Below are 20,352 nucleotides of genomic sequence, written 5' to 3' on the forward strand. Positions count from 1 at the left end.
TGCATTTTTGAACAGAATGAAATCTAGTTTTTGTGTTGCCATTTTCTGACTGCTCTATTTTTTATTTTATTATTTGGACGATTGTCTTCGGTAGGGTCTCATTTTTTGCATGATGAGACGATGGTTTGATTGGTACTATTTTGGGGTACAGACACCTTTTTGATTGCTCTGTATTACACTTTGTGAGGGAAAATGCTGAAAAAGTTTATTTTTTATTTTTTTAACTGCATTCACCTGACAGGGTGGATCATGTGATATTTTTATAGAGCCGGTCGATACGGACGCGGCAATACCTAATATGTATACTTTTCCTTTTTTTTCTCCTATTTTTTTTTCCTATTTTGTTATTACTTAAAGGGAACCTGTCACCAGGATTTTGTGTATAGAGCTGAGGACATGGGCTGCTAGATCGCCGCTAGCACATCCGCAATACCCAGTCCCCATAGCTCTGTGTCCTTTTATTGTGTAAAAAAAAAACCTATATATATATATATATATATATATATATATATATATAATGTCTCCTCAATGCTTTAGAGATGAGCCCAGCACCGCTTCGAATCTCCTCCTTGCTCCCCGACGTCACAAAGCTAGAGCACCGTAATGTCGCAATGCACAGTTTGTTCCCTGAGGCTGATGCCAGCACAGGGAAGGAACACTATGCTGACACTGCGCATGCGCTAGCTCGCGTATCATGAGATTACCGCGCTCTAGCTTTGCGACGTCAGGGAGCAAGGAGGAGATTAGGAGGATATGGGGCGGTGCTGGGCTCCTTCACAGTGGACGTGGCTGGGCTCCGGAAACATTAGTAACGGGTCCTTGGGCTTCTTACTTGCCATAAATAAATATATATATATATATATATAACAAAGAAGTAGGACTGCACTCCAAGATAGTGATAAAATCAGCAAGTGGTTTATTCACCCATAATATGGCAAGTCTTGCGACGTTTCGGCTCACAAGAGCCTTCCTTGGGGATTGCCGCTACCCTGCGTTGGACCTTGCACCCACATGCTGGCTGGTGCTCCCACTGGATTTCTCTATCTCTATCTCTATCATCTCTATCTCTATCTCTCTCTATCTCTATCTCTATCATCTCTATCTATCATCTCTATCTCTATCTCATTGCGGATGTGCTAGCGGTGATCTTGCAACCCATGTCCTCAGCTCTATACACAAAATCCAGGTGACAGGTTCCCTTTAATGATGGTAAAAAAAAAAATAATTTTTTTTTTAACCCCTTAAGGACACAGGCCATTTTTTGAAAATCTGACCAGAGTCCCTTTAAGTGCTGATAACTTTAAAACGCTTTGACTTATCCAGGCCGTTCTGAGATTGTTTTTTCGTCACATATTGTACTTCATGACACTGGTAAAATGGAGTCAAAAAAATAATTTTTTTTGCACCAAAAAATACCTAATTTAACAAAAATTTGGAAAAATTAGCAAATTTCAAAGTTTCAGTTTCTCTACTTCTGTAATACATAGTAATACCCCCAAAAATTGTGATGACTTTACATTCCCCATATGTCTACTTCATGTTTGAATTGTTTTGGGAATGATATTTTATTTTTTGGGGATGTTATAAGGCTTAGAAGTTTAGAAGCAAATCTTGAAATTTTTCAGAAATTTACAAAAACTCAATTTTTAGGGACCAGTTCAGGTCTCAAGTCACTTTGCGAGGCTTACATAATAGAAACCACCCAAAAATGACCCCATCTAAGAAACTACACCCCTCAAGGTATTCAAAACTGATTTTGCATACGTTGTTAACCCTTTAGGTGTTGCACAAGAGTTATTGGCAAATGGGGAGGAAATTTGAGAATTTCATTTTTTTGTCAAATTTTTCATTTTAACCCATTTTTTCCACAAGCAAACCAAGGGTTAACAGCCAAACAAGACTGTATCTTTATTGCCCTGACTCTGCCGTTTACAGAAACACCCAATATGTGGCCGTAAACTACTGTACGGCCACACAGCGGGGCGTAGAGTGAAAGGTGCGCCGTATGGTTTTTGGAAGGCTGATTTTTATGGACTGGTTTATTTACACCATGTCCCATTTGAAGCCCTCTGATGCACCCCTAGAGGAGAAACTCCCTAAAAGTGACCCCATCTAAGAAACTACACCCCTCAAGGTATTCAAAACTGATTTTACATACGTCGTTAACCCTTTAGGTGTTGCACAAGAGTTATTGGCAAATGGCGATGAAATTTGAGAATTTCATTTTTTTTGCCTAATTTTCCATTTTAACCCATTTTTTCCACTAACAAAGCAAGGGTTAACAGCCAAACAAGACTGTATCTTTATTGCCCTGACTCTGCTGTTTACAGAAACACCCCATATGTGGCCGTAAACTACTGTACGGCCACACAGCGGGGCGTAGAGTGAAAGGTGCGCCGTTTGGTTTTTGGAGACTGTTTTTTTGGCACCATGACCCATTTGAAGCCCCCCTGATGCACCCCTAGATTATAAACTCCATAAAAGTGACCCCATCTAAGAAACTACACCCCTCAAGGTATTCAAAACGGATTTTACAAACTTTGTTAACCCTTTAGGTGTTGCACAAGATTTAATGGAAAATAGAGATACAATTTCAAAATTTCACTTTTTTGGCAGATTTTCCATTTTAATATTTTTTTTCCAGTTACAAAGCAAGGGTTAACAGCCAAACAAAACTCATTATTTATGGCCCTAATTCTGTAGTTTACAGAAACACCCCATATGTGGTCGTAAACAGCTGTACGGGCACACGGCAGGGCGCAGAAGGAAAGGAATGCCATACGGTTTTTGGAAGGCAGGTTTTGCTGGACAGTTTTTTTTTTTTACACCATGTCCCATTTGAAGCCCCCCTGATGCACCCCTAGAGTAGAAACTCCAAAAAAGTGACCCCATTTTAGAAACTACGGGATAGGGTGGCAGTTTTGTTGGTACTAGTTTAGGGTACATATGATTTTTGGTTGCTCTATATTACACTTTTTGTGCGGCAAGGTAACAAGAAATAGCTTTTTTGGCACCGTTTTTTTTTTTTGTTATTTACAACATTTATCTGACAGGTTAGATCATGTGGTAATTTTATAGAGCAGGTTGTCACGGACGAGGCGATACCTAATATGTATGCAATTTTTTTTATTTATGTAAGTTTTACACAATGATTTCATTTTTAAAACCAAAAAAATGTTTTAGTGTCTCCATAGTCTAAGAGCCATAGTTTTTTCAGTTTTTGGGCGATTATCTTAAGTAGGGTCTCATTTTTTGCGGGATGAGATGACAGTTTGATTGGCATCTATTTTGGGGTGCATATGACTTTTTGATTGCTTGCTATTACACTTTTTGTGACGTAAGATGACAAAAAATGGCTTTTTTTACACCGTTTTTATTTTTATTTTTTTACGGTGGTCATCTGAGGGGTTAGATCATGTGATATTTTTATAGAGCCGGGCGATACGGACGCGGCGATACCTAATATGTATACTTTTTTTTTATTTATGTAAGTTTTACACAATGATTTCATTTTTGAAACAAAAAAAATCATGTTTTAGTGTCTCCATAGTCTAAGAGCCATAGTTTTTTCAGTTTTTGGGCGATTATCTTGGGTAGGGTATGATTTTTGCGGGATGAGTTGACGGTTTGATTGTTACAATTTTGGCGTACATGCGACTTTTTTGATCACTTTTATTACCTTTTTTGGGAAGTAAGGTGGGCAAAATTTCAATTTCATCATAGTTTTTTATTTTTTATTTTTATGGTGTTCACCGTTCGGGTAAAGTAACATGACCGTTTTATAGATCAGGTCGTTACGGACGCGGCGATACCAAACATGTGTAGGGAATTTTATTTTTTTCATTTTTTTATCAGTGATAAATGTGTTTTTTGATTTTTACTTTTTTTTTCACTTTTATTCACTTTTTTTGGACCCAGACCCACTTGGTTCTTGAAGATCCAGTGGGTCTGATGTCTGTATAATACAGTACAGAACAATATATATTGTACTGCACTGTATTTTACTTACACTGAACAGATCTATGCCTTTCAGCACAGATCTGTTCAGCACCATGGACAGCAGGACGCCCGAGAGGCGTCCTGTTGCCATGGGAACCTTCCCCGTCTGCTCAGAACTTCGCAGACGGGGAAGGGTAAGGAGGGGATCTCTCGGGGGGCTGTCTGGGGGCTCTCTCCCTCTCCATCGGGGGGCTGCAAAGGCACAGCAGCCCCCCGATGGGAGAGGGAGGGGGCTCCCTGCGCTGTTAACCTTTTCCATACAGCGGTCCGTACGGACCGCTGTATGGAAAGGGTTAAACGGCTGACATCGCATCGCAGATGTCAGCCGTTTATACCAGGGTGCCAGCAATGTGCTGGCACCCTGGTATACCCACTGAACACCAATGAATTTTCAAGGGGAGACGGGCGGGGGATCGCGATCCCGCCTGCCGCACCGCCCGCCTCCCCTTGAAAAGCCACCATAAAAATCATTCGGGGGTGCAGGGGGGGGTGAATAAAACTTTTTTTAGGGATATAAAGTTTCTGATCCCCGCGGTCAGGGACCGCAGGGACCAGAAACTGCAGAAATCGCAGCAAACCGCAGGTCTGAATTGACCTGCGGTTTGCCGCGATCGCCGACATGGGGGGGTCACGGGACCCCCCCGCGCATTTAGCCTAGGTGCCTGCTCAATGATATGAGCAGGCACCGGGTTCCGATCACTGCCAGCCGCACGGCAGTGATCGAAAATACACAGGGCGTACATGTACGCCCTGTGTCCTTAAGTACCAGGGCACAAGGGCGTACCTGTACGCCCTATGTCCTTAAGAGGTTAAAGGCTACATGCACACAAATGTTAGGGCCCCGTGCTCGTGCTGCGTACCGCAAATTGCGGTCCGCAATGCACGGGCACAGACCATCGGGCAGCCGCATGCGGATCACGGACCCATTCACTTGAATGGGGTCCGCGATCCGCATCCGACGGTCCGCACCGCAAAAAAGTTGTGTACGCGCTACTTTTTTGCGGTGCGGAGGCACGGCCAGAAACACCACAGAAGCACTCCATAGTGCTTCCGTGGGGTTCCGATCCGTGCTTCTGTTACGCATCTCCGTCATTGCGTGCCGCAATATGGCCACGGGGGGCACACTGTCGTGTGCATGTAGCCTAACTTGAAACATTTTTTTTTATGCAAAACTTTATTTGAACTTTTTTTTTTTTTTCCGCACAACTTTTGGGGGGTCTGATCACCTGTACAATGCATTACAATACATCTGTTTTGTAATGCATTGGCTGTAACTGAATTACTCACTGTAATACACTTATAGCTTCCTGCCTGTGAGATCCAGGGGGTGATCTCACAGGCTAACAGGGAAGGCAGCATGATGCCTAAGGAAGGCATCTGGCTGCTGTCCTAGCCATCGGGTCCCCATCACAGCAGCACGGGGACCCGTTAAGGACGGGGAGGGAGCTCCCTCCACACATCCTGCACATGTGGTCAGCGCTGACCGCGGCATAGTGAGGGTTAATGTTCCGACATCTATGTTTTCACCGATGCTGGCGCATACAGCAGGGGTCTGGCTAACTGGTACAGCCGGTCCCCTGCAGCTGATTGGACAGGAGCAGCTGCTGCATCCAGCTGATCAGCGCGCCGTAGTACTGGTCGGGAAGGGGTTAAAGAGCATCTGTTGCCCTAATCAAAATTATTAAACCAGGCATACTGCCTGATAGAGTTGATCATGGTAAATTAAATAAGCCCTATATTACAGCAAATGAATGTTCCATTGCATCAAAATTTGGCCTAACCCCTTGGAGCACAGCTTTTCCTCTACCCTGTTGCCGCTCCCTCTCATGGTTTTTTAAATTCTGGTTTAATAGGGTTGGTCATGATGAGAGATGCTCTTTAAGCAGCAAGTATAGAAAAATACATTGTTGGCATGTCCACATACTAGTCCATGTTTTTTTTTTTTTTTCTCTCCAGTTAAAGCATTTGCATATTCTGGCCCCCCTTTTTGGGGGCACTTTGCCCATTTAGCACAAGAGTTTTTTAATTAGCAGGAGACTGCATAAGGCCCCTTTCAGACGAGAGAGTGTCTCGCTGCGGACTCGCAGCACTGCCGGGGGTCACATAGTATTATATTGATTTATGATGCTATGTAACCCTTACAGCTCTATTGTTATTGGTTAACACTGACTGCATTATGTCAGTGTCATCTAATACATTCCAGAACTGTAAGGGTTACATAGCATCATAAATCAATATAATACTATGTGACCCCCGGCAGCGCTGGGAGTTTAGGACGGGTGCTGTGCTGCGAGTCCGCAGTCACTCGCTCATCTGAACGGGGCCTAAGAGTTAATAGCTACTTGCTCTGTCTGTTTTCTGAGACCACATGGAAAGGTGAGCTTTTGAGATGTGTTCACATGGGGCGGTACAGCATGACGGCTGTGGTGCTGTTCTACTAGGGTGGTCCAGAACTGAGGGGCTTAGCCTGGCAGAAGGGATGCTGTTGGACTGCCTGCTGGGCCGTCTTCCCTGCGGGTGCTTTTTGTTTCTATTTGCTTTTAATACTTGTATTCTGACCTCTTAATGGACTAAAGGAAACTTCTGGCCTCAGTCAGGCTAATGTAACCCTCTGGACACACTTGGCGTGTACATCTGGAGTTTTCTCAGCATACACGCTAAACTCTTTGTTCACAAACGTGACGTGAATCCTGCCTTTCGCCACTGATTTCTAAAGTCCTTTCTGGTTACAAGCTGAGTGCATGACGTCAGGATGGATAAAACATGACCGCAGTATGCCTCTATTGCCCGCTGGGCCCTCATGGTGTCCCATGGTCACCAGGACATTGACTATTGATTATAAATGAAAAGGACCGAAGACTGGTCAGGATCAGCTTTGTGGAAATGGTTCTGTATCAGTAGGATAAGTATTTTACTTTTTAAGAGAACACATCATATCCTCCAACAACCGCAGCTCTTCTTTTCCTGGAGGTAGCCGCTCGCTGCTCCATAGATTATTATATATATATTTTTTTATTATTATTTAGGGCTGCACGATATGGGAATTTTGTGCGATTGCGATTAGGGCACTAAAAATTGCGATAACGATATGTGATGCAATATTTTAAGGGTATTGTGCTAGAGGTCTATTTGCACTGTTATGGAGGGGATCTGTGGATGGCACTGTTATGGAGGGGATCTGTGGATGGCACTGTTATGGAGGGGATCTGTGGGTGGCACTGTTATGAGGGGGATCTGTGGGTGGCACTGTTATGGAGGGGATCTGTGGGTGGCACTGTTATGGAGGGGATCTGTGGGTGGCACTGTTATGAGGGGGATCTGTGGGTGGCACTGTTATGAGGGGGATCTGTGGGTGGCACTGTTATGGAGGGGATCTGTGGGTGGCACTGTTATGGAGGGGATCTGTGGGTGGCACTGTTATGGAGGGGATCTGTGGGTGGCACTGTTATGGAGGGGATCTGTGGGTGGCACTGTTATGGAGGAGGATCTGTGGGTGGCACTGTTATGGAGGAGGATCTGTGGGTGGCACTGTTATGGAGGGGGATCTGTGGGTGGCACTAAGAGAAAATAATCCAGCGTCCAGGATGGTGGTGGAAATTCGTATTAATCTTTATATGATAGGTGCAGAATAAAATCCAGCATGCACATTCACGCGTTTCGGATCATCAGGTTCTGATCCTTACTCATGACAATAGTATATGCCGAGTGCCGGTCTTAAATAGAAAGTATGCCGGACAACTCAGATGGAGATAATTAGCAACAACCACTCCTCCTTACATGCAAATTTAAAATACTGAAATCCTAATAAGACAGAAAAGACATAATGTGCAAGGAACAATAGTGTAGAATTAAATCCTGTCTGCGATTGAGTCCCTTTGGAATGCGTGTGTCCATAGAGAAAATCCAGTAGGATTCTCTATTTAGAAGAGCGCGCCTGTGGTCGCCACCTCGCTTAGGAAAATTAACCCTCTCCACTGCCTGTACTCTTAAGCCCGTGATATCGCCGGCATGACATGCCGCGTAATGTGCACTGACAGCAGACGCATTTCTGGATAAAACAAAGGGTATAGCCGATATGTGTCTCCGTATCCTCCCCTTGAGATTGTTAGTAGTACAGCCTATGTATTGTAATTGACACCGTGTGCAAGTAATGCCGTAAACCACAAATGTGGTGTTTCAATTTACATACTGTTTCAAGGTGAATACTTTGTTGTTGGCCGTGGATTGTATGGTTGGACCCGGATATATAAACTCGCAACACATACAAATGCGATGAGCTTTCAACGGAATGGGCACAGACCTTTAACATCCGGTTCCCTGCAGTTTTCCACCCTTCAGCAGACTGTATCCGGTCAGTGGTTTGCAGGCGCAGGTTGGACAGATTGGTTTTATGTTGGAAAATGAAGAATCCTCACAAACCTGCAGATGAGGACACTTCATTGTCAGAGAGTAACATTTTTTTTTATCCAGCTTCAGACAGCTATAAACCAAGGGCTACATGACGCAATATCGCACTGCTAAAGTCTCAACTAATCGCAATGAATGTGGCCGTGCTGAAATCCAGCTATGTGCACAGTTTGGCATTGCAGTCGCCTTGTTGTCCTGGCCTGATGCAGTGGGGATTTGGTGTTGCTAGTAAAGCAGCAGCACTCGGACCTCCCGTAGCTCTGCAGAACTGTAGATCTATGGTTAGGTCACTGTAGGGTCTAAAACCGGACCTAGGGATGTGTCATTTATCCGGCATCCATAACAGGAATACTGTGAAAAGGTCAACAACACTCTAATATTAGAATTGTTTTATGTTCCTAGAGCACCACCACATGAGAAGTCTTACCAGCGGCCTTCAAAGTGCACCTTATGCTTAGAACACAGGCGGCACAGCACGGCAACCCCTTGTGGACACCTCTTCTGCTGGGAGTGCATCACCGAGTGGTGTAATAATAAGGTGAGCGCTCAAGAGTTAACTATAAATCTAACTACTAATCTCCAGCTTCCCATCTTGGAACTGTCCTATCCTTGTCCGTAATATATATATATATATATATATATATATATATATATATATATATATATATATATATATATATATATATATATATACCGTGAATTTACTCTATGTGCATTGTTTCTGTACGTACACATGGCCGTTCCGCCGTTATCTCCCTAGAGATAAGCTGCCACCAGAAGTGTCTGTCAGCTGCTCTCCCCTCTTCCCCCAATGGCAACCCATACAAAGACGAACTGAAAGTGTATGGGGGAGTAGAGAGAGAGAGAGATGCCTGTCATTCGGCTGGCAGCTATTGAATGAGAATGGGCAGTTTAGTAAGAATTTAGCTTAAATTAATGTTTAAAGGGGATATCAGAGATGCCGCATGATCACGTGCCGTATATTTGGCATGTGATCCCAGCTTAGGATTACAACCTGCAGCACATACGTGAGTCTGAATCTCTCACAAAAGTGCTAGCAAGAGAAGCAGGCTCGCACATGTGCTGCGGGTTCTAATCCCAGGCTAGAATCGCTTGTAGAATGTACGGAACGCAATCCCAGAAGTGACGGCCGTGTGGGATCATGTGGCATCTCGGATAACCCCTTTAAGACGCTGTTGGGAAAGTAAAGACAAGGTATACAGTTAAAGCTGTCATCTCTCTGACCGATTCAGTGAGAAGGAGAAGCAACAATCTGCACATATAGTAAAACGGAAGGCTCTAGAAGACAAACTGTCAAATTTTTTAATAAAGACCAAAAGTTATTTTTTGCTTAAGATAAGCGGAATGTAATAATAATTTTAAAAAAATGTTCCCAAAGGCGTCCATAGCCCTTAGAGGGGTTTTCTGAGATAGACCTTCTGGCTGGAGTCCAACACCCTACATCCCTGCAGTTTACCTGTTTTCAGAGTAGCTCTAACGCCAGAATTCTGCATACTTCCCATTCACTTCAGTGGGAGCAGTGCTGCAGTTAGCAGCTCAGTCCACTGCACAATGATTGAGCCGTGTCGTCCCAGCACCAGAGCTACTCTGAAACAGCTGAGCATAGGGGGTACCAAGAGTCAGAATCCCATAGATAAAATATTAATGGCCTGTCTTGAGGATAGTCCCATTATTATGACCACTTCCTACATTTGACGTCGGCAGCGTATAGGTCATGATGGAAGGCACGTGTGGTGAGCTGGCTTGGTGGGTTCATAAGGTGAGCGATAGGCTGTTTGCACACTTATTCCTTATTGCTCTCATTTATAAAAGGGGTGATTTATCAGAGTTGCAAAGAGACGATTATTAGCTTTCGGGGCCAGTATTTCTGAAACTGCGCAGTTTAACTGTTCTTGTGGTGAAAGTGTATGTCGAGTAGACAAATGGATCCATTGTGAATAAGTGACGAGGAAACTGCAGGGCACCATGTGCTATTGATGCGTGAGGAAAGGCTGACATGGTACAGTGGAGCAGCTCACTGCCAAAATGAACCAGGCGGCTACCAGATATGTCTAAGACATCAGTTCAGTCATCCCTACTGGGGCTCTGAAGTAGACGGATGGTCACTGCACCTCTGCTAACAAAGTTGCATTGGCAGAAATGGCTTTAATTTTTGCGGCAGTATCGGATTTGGACCTCTGCTGATTGCCAAAGGGTTGCCTTCTCTGATGAGTCACATTTTCTGCTTCATGAAAGGATGAACATTGATGTGTCGGGCAAGAAACATCAGAGGACAAACACCCTGCAACCATTGCTGGAGGAATCCCAGCTGGTGGTGGCAGTGTTATGATCTGGGGAATGTTTTTGTGGCCTTCTCTCATCCATGTGGAAGTCACTCCCAACCGATTTGGGTATAAATCCATCCTTGCAGATCACGTACACCCATATATGCCTATTGTCTTCTCTGGGGCAGATGGGATCTTCCAGCATGAGAATGCGACATGTCTAGAAACGTCTGACATTGGTTGGAAGAGCCTGATCAAGACTTCCAAGTACTACCGTGGCCCTCTAAGTCCCCAGACTTGGACCCAATTGAGTATCTGTGGGACCACCTCCATCCTCATGTTTGCTCTATGGGTCCTCCCCCACGCACCCTCCAGCAGCTGTGGGATGTTCTGCAATCAGAATGGCGCCAGATACCTGTGACAACCTACCAGGATCTTATTGAGTCACTCCGAGCCCGTCTTGCTGCTGTCCATGCTGCACACGGCGGTTACTCTGGATATTAGCTGGTGGTCATAATAATGACACTCGACTGTGTATAGAAACGTATATAGTCTCCAGCCATAAGGTTAGTGCTTATTAAAAGGTCATTCTAACTGTAGATAAAGGATATGCCATCCCTATCTGGTGTGATTTAACCAGGCTTGGTATCTTGCAGTAACGTGGGTTTACCCCGACGCCTCCACATCGGCACTTACAGGAGGGTGTCCCTGCCACCAGGACAGGAAACAATGCAGAAGCACATGATTTATTCCCCTTACCTATTCAGTCGTTGTTTCCTGTCCTCGGGATGCGTAGAAGCTCTCCTGGAGTGCCAGGAATGATTTTATTCTCACCCAGCCTTGTTTCCTTTCCCCACACATCGTGGAAGGACTGCAGCAGGTAATGAACCCGGGCTCGCGATACTCCCAGGTAAGGGGAAATCACGCGGGATCTTGGCATTCTGACGTCACCAGGCGAGATTCTCCTTGGGCAAGAGAATCTCGTGTTAATGCGCTTCCGGGGGCGCGGCATACAGGGAGATTTAAACCCTTCACCGCCAGCAGTCATGCTTGCCCCGGTGGTCGCGGACGCAAGAAAACCTGGAGATCCCACTACCTCTGCCCTCAGCCCGGTAAGCCTCCTCCCCAATGGGGACTTATTGTGTATCCTAGACTAGGTTTCACTCCTAGGTACCTTTTTAGAATTATGCATCTGTTTCCTTATTTTCACGTGGGAACTGTGGTGTTTGTCCCAGTGTTTTCACCCCTGGTGTAGGTGGTCAGAAAAAAATGTTTTTTCTTTGGCCCTACAATTCTTTCTTTTTTAAATTCTTAGGGCCCAGAGACCATGACACCTAAGCCGGCAGGTGGAGATACGGGACGCAAAAAGTGCGCTATCTGTAGGAAGTCATTTTCCTCCTCAACAAAGAAATCCTTATGTCCAAAATGCACCGAAAAGGTGGTCACAGAAGAGTCTCCATCCTTCCTTGATTCCATAAGAGCTATAATAAAGGAAGAAGTAAATATGGCTGTGGACTCTAAAATTGCATTACAATCCCCACGCCCATCCACGTCTCACAGATCCTTTGCCTCGGATGTGGCGTTTGATCTAGATGAAGGGGACTCCTTATACGGCGGCTCAGGAAAACCGTTGTTTTTCTCCCTGAGGAAACTGTCTTCTAAAGACCATATGGGCCACTATGAACATTGAGGAGGAAAAAGAAATCCACTCTGTTCAAGATCAAATGTTCCAGGGGCTGGGGGAGAGAAAGAGAAGGGTCTTCCCCATTCATAACAACTTAAAATCCCTGATATCCAAAGAATGGAGAGATCCTGAAAGAAGAACAGCTGTGACAAATTCCTTTTAAAGGAAATATCCTTTTGCTGAGACTGAGTTGGATCTCTGGGACAAAACGCCAAAAATGTATGCCCCAGTTGCCCGCATTTCAAAGACCTCTTTGCCATTCAAGGACACGTGTCTCTTACGAGATCCGATGGACAAGAAATCAAATAGTTTGTTAAAGGCCTGGGAGACAAATACAGCTATGCTGCGTCCCAGCATCGCTTCTACCTGCACAGCCAGAACTCTGTCCATCTGGTAAATCAATTGGAACAGCACTTAGCAGCTGGTACCCCAAGGGAGGAGATCCTTTCCTCCCTACCTATTTTATAAAAGGCGTAAAAAAATCTGCGGACTTAGTTAAATTCTCCACTAGGTTAGCTGCTCTGTCTAATGCGGCTCATAGAGCAATCTGGCTGCGTACATGGTCAGGTGACTCTGGATCAAAAAAACGCGTTTGCTAGATCCCCTGTGAAGGAAAGAGATTATTTGGCTCAGGGCTAGATGATATCCTGTAAAAAGCATCGGATAAGAAAAAAAGGATTTTCCCTTGAATAGATATTTTCACCAAAGGCGATCCTTTCAGAATCAGAAAAAAACTAGGCTGGATCAGAAGAAAAAAGAAGGTTCAAGGAAGTGGCAACCTTCTAAAGACAGAGGAAGGGGATTCCTATTCAATTCTGTAAACTCCTCCCGTCCCAATTAATGATGCCATAAGCTATGTTGGGAATTTGGCCTGGGAAGAAATGGGGGCTTCCCCGTGGGTGGTATCTACTCTAAGAAAAGGCCTAAAAATAGAGTTTTTATTCCCTCCGCCGGATCGATTTTTCGTAAACGGGAAGATGCCTCAAAAAGAAAGACAGTCTTGTCTAGAAATAGAGATCTCTTCTCTTATAAACAAAACAGTGCTCTATCCAGTCCCAGTAGATCAATACAGAAAAGGTTTCTATTCTCCGGTATTTCTGGTACAAAAACCAAGTGGAGCCTTCCGTTTGATAATAAATTTAAAATCTCTGAACAGAATCATCGTTTACAAAAAATTCAAGATGGAAACTATAAAATCCACCATCAACTTACTCCCTCAGGATTGTTTCATGGTGACTTTGGACCTCCAGGACACTTACTTCCATGTTCCGATATGCCAAAGTCATCCGAAATATTTAAGAATCGCCATCTTTCTCTAGGGGATCAGTTACGCCATTTCCAGTTCGGAGCTCTCCCATTCGGACTCTCTTCTGCTCCAAGAATATTTTCAAAAGTCATGTCAAAGGTCACAAAATATCTACACCTCAAGGGGATTCTGATTGTTCCATATCTAGACTATTTCCTGATCGCTTCACCCTCGGAGGAAATTCTACGATCCCACGTCTCTCAAGTGCAAATATGCTTTACCACCCTGGGGTGGATTATAAACTTCAATAAATCAGACCTGCAGTATCTCCAGACCGAAGAAAGCTCTTCCTGGGCGTACTCTTAGATTCTCATCTTCTAATGTCCTTTTTACCCCTAGAAAAACGGAACAATCTTCTTCAAAAAGTAACTCTGTTCTGCAGCCAAAGGACCTCCTCCACCAGAAATATTGACCATCCTAGGCCTTATGACTGCTACAATCCCCTCGGTCAGATGGGCTCAGAATCACACAATGATGCTTCAGGCCTTCCTCTTATCCTCTTGGGATGGAACAAATTCCTTCCTAGAAAAGCGCGTTGTCATTCCAAATTCCGTAAAGAAGTCCTTTATGTGGTGGAGACTAGACAAGAACTTGCGGACAGGAGTCTATTGGCGTCAGGAAAAACAGATGATCGTGACAACAGACTCCAGGGGTTCAGGATGGGGAGGTCATTCAGAAGGAAGAGTAGTTCAGGGCAGATGGGCAGAAGATATGTTACATGCTTCCTCCAATCTGAAAGAACTTTCAGCCATCTACAAAGTCATAGTATCCCTTCATACTCCATCTCCAAAACACATAAAAGTGTTATCAGACAACACCACAGCAGTTGCCTACCTGAACAAGCAGGGAGGGACCAGGAGCCGTTCCCTAGGGGCAGTGTCTCGGGACATTTTTTATTGGGCAGAAAATAATCTCTTTTCCTTAAAGGGCTTCCACCACCAGAAATACTGTTATGTAGCTGACTGATATAGCGATGCGCTAATGTCAGCACTACATAACAGTGTGTTTCTAACATTTGTCCCTGCAGCTGTTTTTGTAAAAATAACCACTTTTATAATATGCTAATTATCCGTCTACTCACGCTTTATCCCGCCGAGGTCCCCTGTTCTGCCCGTCCCACTCCTCTTGATTGATGCCACGGTCCACCGCATCGTTGACTAAATCCCGCGCCTGCGCTGTTCACTTCTGGTTTCGGCTCAGGCGCAGTAAGTGAATGATGCACTCCTGGTCCTCCTACGTCACAGTGAGGAACCGTGGCATCAATCAAGAGGGGCGGGCATAACAGGGGACCTGGGCGGGATAAAGCGTGAGTAGACGGAGCCTCTAGGTGCTGATTTTACGCCCACATAGCACCTAGAGGTAGAAACCCTTTAACAGCCGTTCATGTGAAAGGAGAGAACAATGTAATAGACGACTTCCTCAGCCGCTGGACTTTGAAAGAAGAAGAACGGTCCCTGAATTTTGGTCCTCAAATTTTTCAGCAGACCTGCAAAAAATGCGGGAGTCCTGGATCTAGATCTGTTTGCCACAAGGGACAACAGGCAGACCAAGGAATTTTGCTTCCTCTCCTGTCAGTACCAGCTGTTATGGGTAGATGCACTATCCCAGCCATGGCCGAAAGCTCTTCTTTATGCTTTTCCTCCCTTCAATTTGATTCCAAAAACTCTTATGAAGGTGGAGAAAGAAGCAGCTCAAGTAATATTCATCGCCCCTTTTTGGCCAAGGAGGTCTTGGTTCCCCCTGTTGCTCAGGTTATCTTCAGTAATATTCTGGACCTTTCCATCAACCCCGGACCTTCTTCACCAAGGACCAATATTTCATCCCAGGGTAAATCAACTCTCAACGCCTCGCCTTAAAGAAAAAGGGGTGGTTGACGGATGCTGTAATTTCTATGATGTTGTTGAGCCGGAAGCCTATAACGTCTAGAATTTATTTAAGATCCTGGAACGCTTTTTTGTCCTTTTCAAATAATTGCCTTTCTCCAGACATTCCTCAGGTTCTACGTTTTTTGCAGGCGGGATTGGATAAAGGTCTTCGACCTGCAACGCTCAAGGTACAAGTCTCAGCGTTAAGTGCCTTTCTGGATGAGAAACTGGCGGACTCTCCACTCATCAAGCGTTTTTTAAAGGGGGCGACAAGAAATTTTCCTATCTGTCGTTCCATCATTCCCCCCTGGGACCTAAACTTGGTCCTCTCAGTCCTGACTGAACCTCCATTTGAACCAATTGATCAAATTTCTTTAAAGATGCTTACCTGCAAAACCGTTTTTGTTGTAGCAATAACAACTGCTAGAAGGATTGGAGAAATCCAGGCGTTGTCTCACAAGCCTCCATATCTTACAGTCCTGGACAACCGCATAATTCTCAGGCCTTGTCCTTTCTTTCTACCTAAAGTTATTTCCAAGTTTCATTGTGAGCAAGAAGTTTCGTTACCTTCCTTCTGTCCATCTCCAACTACGGAAAGAGATAAAAAATTCCACAACTTGGACGTGTGAGTGGTATCCTACCTGCACACCACCAGTAAATTTAGGCAGTCCGATCATTTCTTCCTCCAATATCGGAGTCCGAATAAAGGACAAGTGGCCAGCAAATCATCCATAGCAAGGTGGATCAGAGATGTTATTGCCTTTGCTTATATGCAGTGAGATCTTCAGCCCCCTTCCGGCATAAAAGCCCATTCTATTAGAGCAGTGTCATCTTCATGGGCGGAATCTACGTCAGTGTCTCTAGACCAAATCTGCAGGGCAGCCACGTGGGCAAGCCCTATGACTTTTTTTAAAATCCTTATAAATTGGACATTCTCAGGAACCAGGACTTGTCCTTTGTCCGCAGAATCCTTTCTGCTGTAGTCCCTCCCTAATGTAAATTACTCTGTTAATCCTCCTGTAAGTGCAGTTGTGGAGGCGCTGGGGAAAAGGGTTAATTACTCTCATCGGTAATTGGTTTTTCCAATAGCCTCCACAATGGCACTGGGATTTCCCTCCCTTTTTTGCCGTCTTCAAATGATGTAATTGTATACATATTTTTTTTCTTGCATAACTTCCGTGTCCTCTCTTATTGACTGAATAAGTAAGGGGAGGAGGCCTTTTAAATCGTGTGCTTTTGCATTGTTTCCTGTCCTGGGAAGGGGACACCCTCCTGTAAGTGCCGTTGTGGGGTCTATTGGAAAAAACTATTACCGGTAAGAGTAATTAACCCTTTCTTGCAGGAATTGTTCTATAAAGTTTTTACCTAGTGATCCTTATATTTATTTGGAGGGTAGACAATGTAAGTCCATTATGTGTGCTGATACCCAGCCGCCATCTTCTCTTATTCTGAGACCATGGAATCTGCAGACACTGGCAGACAAGTTTTTCACTGTGACGCTCTTTTGTATATTTCGCAGTTCTTAATCAGACATTAGCAGCCTGTTCCCAGGTCTGTGTTGTGTGTGTAACAGACCTTATTCCTCCGCACTCGCTGATCTTACAGGATGTCAGATGTCACCGATGTGTCTACAAAATGACAGTGATGCTGTGGAGGCCGTATGCTCCGCAGCCGAGCGCTTTACGCCATATGCAGTGTTTGCTTATGAATTACAACCAGAATAACGTATTACACAGAATGCGCTGTAATCGCCTCATTTATTTCTGTAAGAAGTGACACACCATCTGTGCTCCTGATCTACAGCTCTCCATAGTCGTCGTTGGCATCTTATTTTTGACATTAATGGGTCACTGAAGAGTAGCAACAGCTTTATATTAATGTTAAACACCCTGAAAATAGTATATTTCTCACATCTCTGATCAGCTGCATCATTTTGTACAAATCTGACTGGTTTATATTGAATGTCACATTACACTAGTCGGCGGTGTAAGCTTTTCAGCATAGACACGATATTTTAGGGTCATTCTTTGCCAGGACAAAACTGGGTATCCTGTTTTATGATCACTGGAGGTCCTAGGTATGGGATCCCCTTACATTTATGGCAAATATTGTATATTTAACTCTTTAAAAAGTCTGTTAGCATGATCAACCTTATTGAACTAGGCATACTGCCTTGTTGGGTGGATCATGCTGATTAAAACAATACCTTTCTTTTGTCTGTATGTTAAACAGCTGCAGAGATATCTGCTGCGTTTTATTCATATGCCAATGATCACGTTGGAGCACCAGGGGAGGGCTGAATACTTGAGAGCACTGCTTTTGTAAGACCCCCTGTGTCCTGCACAATTCCTCCTTCCCCTTATTTGACAGGGCTAGACATCAGCATGCCGAGGGCAGTGCTGTGTCCTAGCATGTACATATCATATACACTACTTAGTTTAGCCTTACCATGTTGAGAATAGAGGTTTTCTATGCTTAGAAACCTAATACATATTAATGGTTTATTCACAGGCACAATATATAATTATAAAGACACCAGTAATGTGTATTAGCTTTCTAAGTATAGGAAACCACTCTTCTCAATATGATAAGGCTACAGCCTGGACACCCTTGCATGTAGATGTCCCAGGTTCAAATGCCGGAAGAGGAATGTAGATTTTGTTTTTGTTTTTTAACCTCATTTGACCCATAATAAAAGGCTATAGCTAATCTACACTTAGACAGTTAATACATATTACTTGTGTCTATGATCATATATCGTGCCTGTGTAAAACCAGCAATATTTATTAGCTTTCTAAGTATAGAAATCCAACATAGAAGCAAATATTTCTGTAGCACCAGCATTGAATTTGGTCACCATATAGTTAAGGCAACCTACTGGCTCGAAAACAAATTCACATTAACCGGGGAATATACTGAACACTTACCTGGTGTTGTCATTTTCATCTTTTCAGCTGCAGATGCACCAGTTCCCAGGCTTCACCTCTCCCATCAAAGAAGGCCACACTGCTTTACAGACTACCTGATGCACACTGTACATTTGGTAGTCCAAGATACTTCCTACTTGTCTGACCCTGCTTCAGTATTTGCCTCTCTACTTGCGTAGACAATGCTGGCCCATCACAGGACAAAAGTTTTGTCTTGGACCACCAAATGCACAGGAATCATCAGGTAGTCTAAGAAGTGATGCAGTGGATCGGCGGATCTGCAGCTGATTAGGTGAAAAGAAGGGCACGAGGTAAGCGTTCTGCCCATTACCCAGTTAGGGTCCATTCACACCTCCGTATATGTTTTGTGGATTCGCAAAACACGGACACTGGCAATGTGCGTGCCGCATTTTGCGGACCGCACATCGCTGGCACTCTCATAGAAAATGCCTTTTCTTGTCCGCAATTGCGGACAAGAATAGGACTTGTTCTATTTTTTTGGCGAAACGGAAGTGCGGATCCGCAGATGCGGAAAGCACATTCCGGCCCCATTGAAAATGAATGGGTCCGCACCTGTTTTGCAAAAATTGCGGAACGGATGCGGACCCGTTTTGCGGACGTGTGAATTTTCTTGTGAATTTTCTTGAACTGGAGGGTTGTTTTAAAGCATGTGTTAAATTAAAACGGCGCCTCCCACTGTGAGCAAACATGTAGTATATAGAGTATCATTCACATTATGATGAAGCCTTTTTATTTGTGCAAACTTGGTTCTTGTACTTCTCACTGATACTGTATGATTGTCCAGAATGAGTTATGTACTTATTATATGAATCTTCCATTTGCAGGCTGAATGCCCATTATGTCGGGAGAAATTTCATTCACAGAAATTGGTCTACTTGAGGCACTACCGATGAGCTTCCCAAATGCTTCCTCCACCTCAAGGGCTTCACCAGACATCGTCTTAATCAGCTGCTTAACTCCTCACATTTAGGGTTCAGGTTTTGTAACCCATTATATGAAAGTACAACTACTCCAGGCCAAACTAACAGTCTGAGGTTTACAGGATATATGCGTCATAATACTGTACTATCAGATATATGAAAAATTTATAATTTGTAGAAGACTTGCATTAGTGTCTTTCTAACCATGAAGCAGAAATGACCAGTTTGATTTTTGTAGAACTTCAGATGGTCATTGTATCAGCAGCTGTATAATCTTTACTGTCAACTGAGCTCTGTCGCCACCTGCTGGCTGCTAGCATTATGGTTTATCTGCTTCTTTACATGTAATGTCAGGAGTTGGCTGGTAATACACAAGTACGATTTTTAGTCTGACCCTCATGGGGCAACGTAGCAGCATAAAATCAGTAGTGAGGTGACTCCCATTATTCCCTATTTGCGGGGGATGTAACTGGCTTTGAGAGAACCTGAAAAAAAAATGTAAGTGCTTTGCAGTCATGTGTGTTTTTATGGGCTTGTGATTTATGTTTTGTGTATCTTACAACCTGAGTCATAAGATGCCATTCTAAGCACATGATCACATCTGATATCCTAGAGCTATTGTCAGACAATGCTCCTGGTGAGAATCTAAATAATAGACTGGAAGGAAAATAGATCTGATACTTTTCCCACCCAGAATACTTAAATGAAGATGCATTGGTCAAAGGAATAAAAAGTTTTTACCATTTTTAAACACATTTGCCTTGCTATAAATTTATAAACTATAAATGCCATGTGAGCTATATATGATGCAATTTGCTAAATCTTTGTATGTATGTATGTATGTGTATATATGTGTGTGTGTATATATGTATGTATATATATAATATATATAATATAATATATATATATATATATATACACATATATACACACACACA

General features: G+C 43.7%; 1 protein-coding gene across 1 annotated transcript in view; it reads left to right on the forward strand.

The window, feature by feature from the left end:
- PEX10 (peroxisomal biogenesis factor 10) overlaps nucleotides 1-19,902 on the forward strand; it is a 45,643-nt gene extending 25,741 nt beyond the window's left edge. Inside the window, exons 5-6 of the mRNA XM_040427423.1 lie at nucleotides 8,809-8,944; nucleotides 19,319-19,902. Coding sequence (XP_040283357.1) covers nucleotides 8,809-8,944; nucleotides 19,319-19,387 — 205 coding nt within the window. The 3' untranslated portion in view covers nucleotides 19,388-19,902. The remainder of the gene's footprint in view (nucleotides 1-8,808; nucleotides 8,945-19,318) is intronic.
- The last annotated feature ends 450 nt before the right edge of the window (nucleotides 19,903-20,352 follow it).

This window comes from Bufo bufo, chromosome 1, assembly GCF_905171765.1.
Source record: "Bufo bufo chromosome 1, aBufBuf1.1, whole genome shotgun sequence".
NCBI lineage: Eukaryota > Metazoa > Chordata > Amphibia > Anura > Bufonidae > Bufo > Bufo bufo.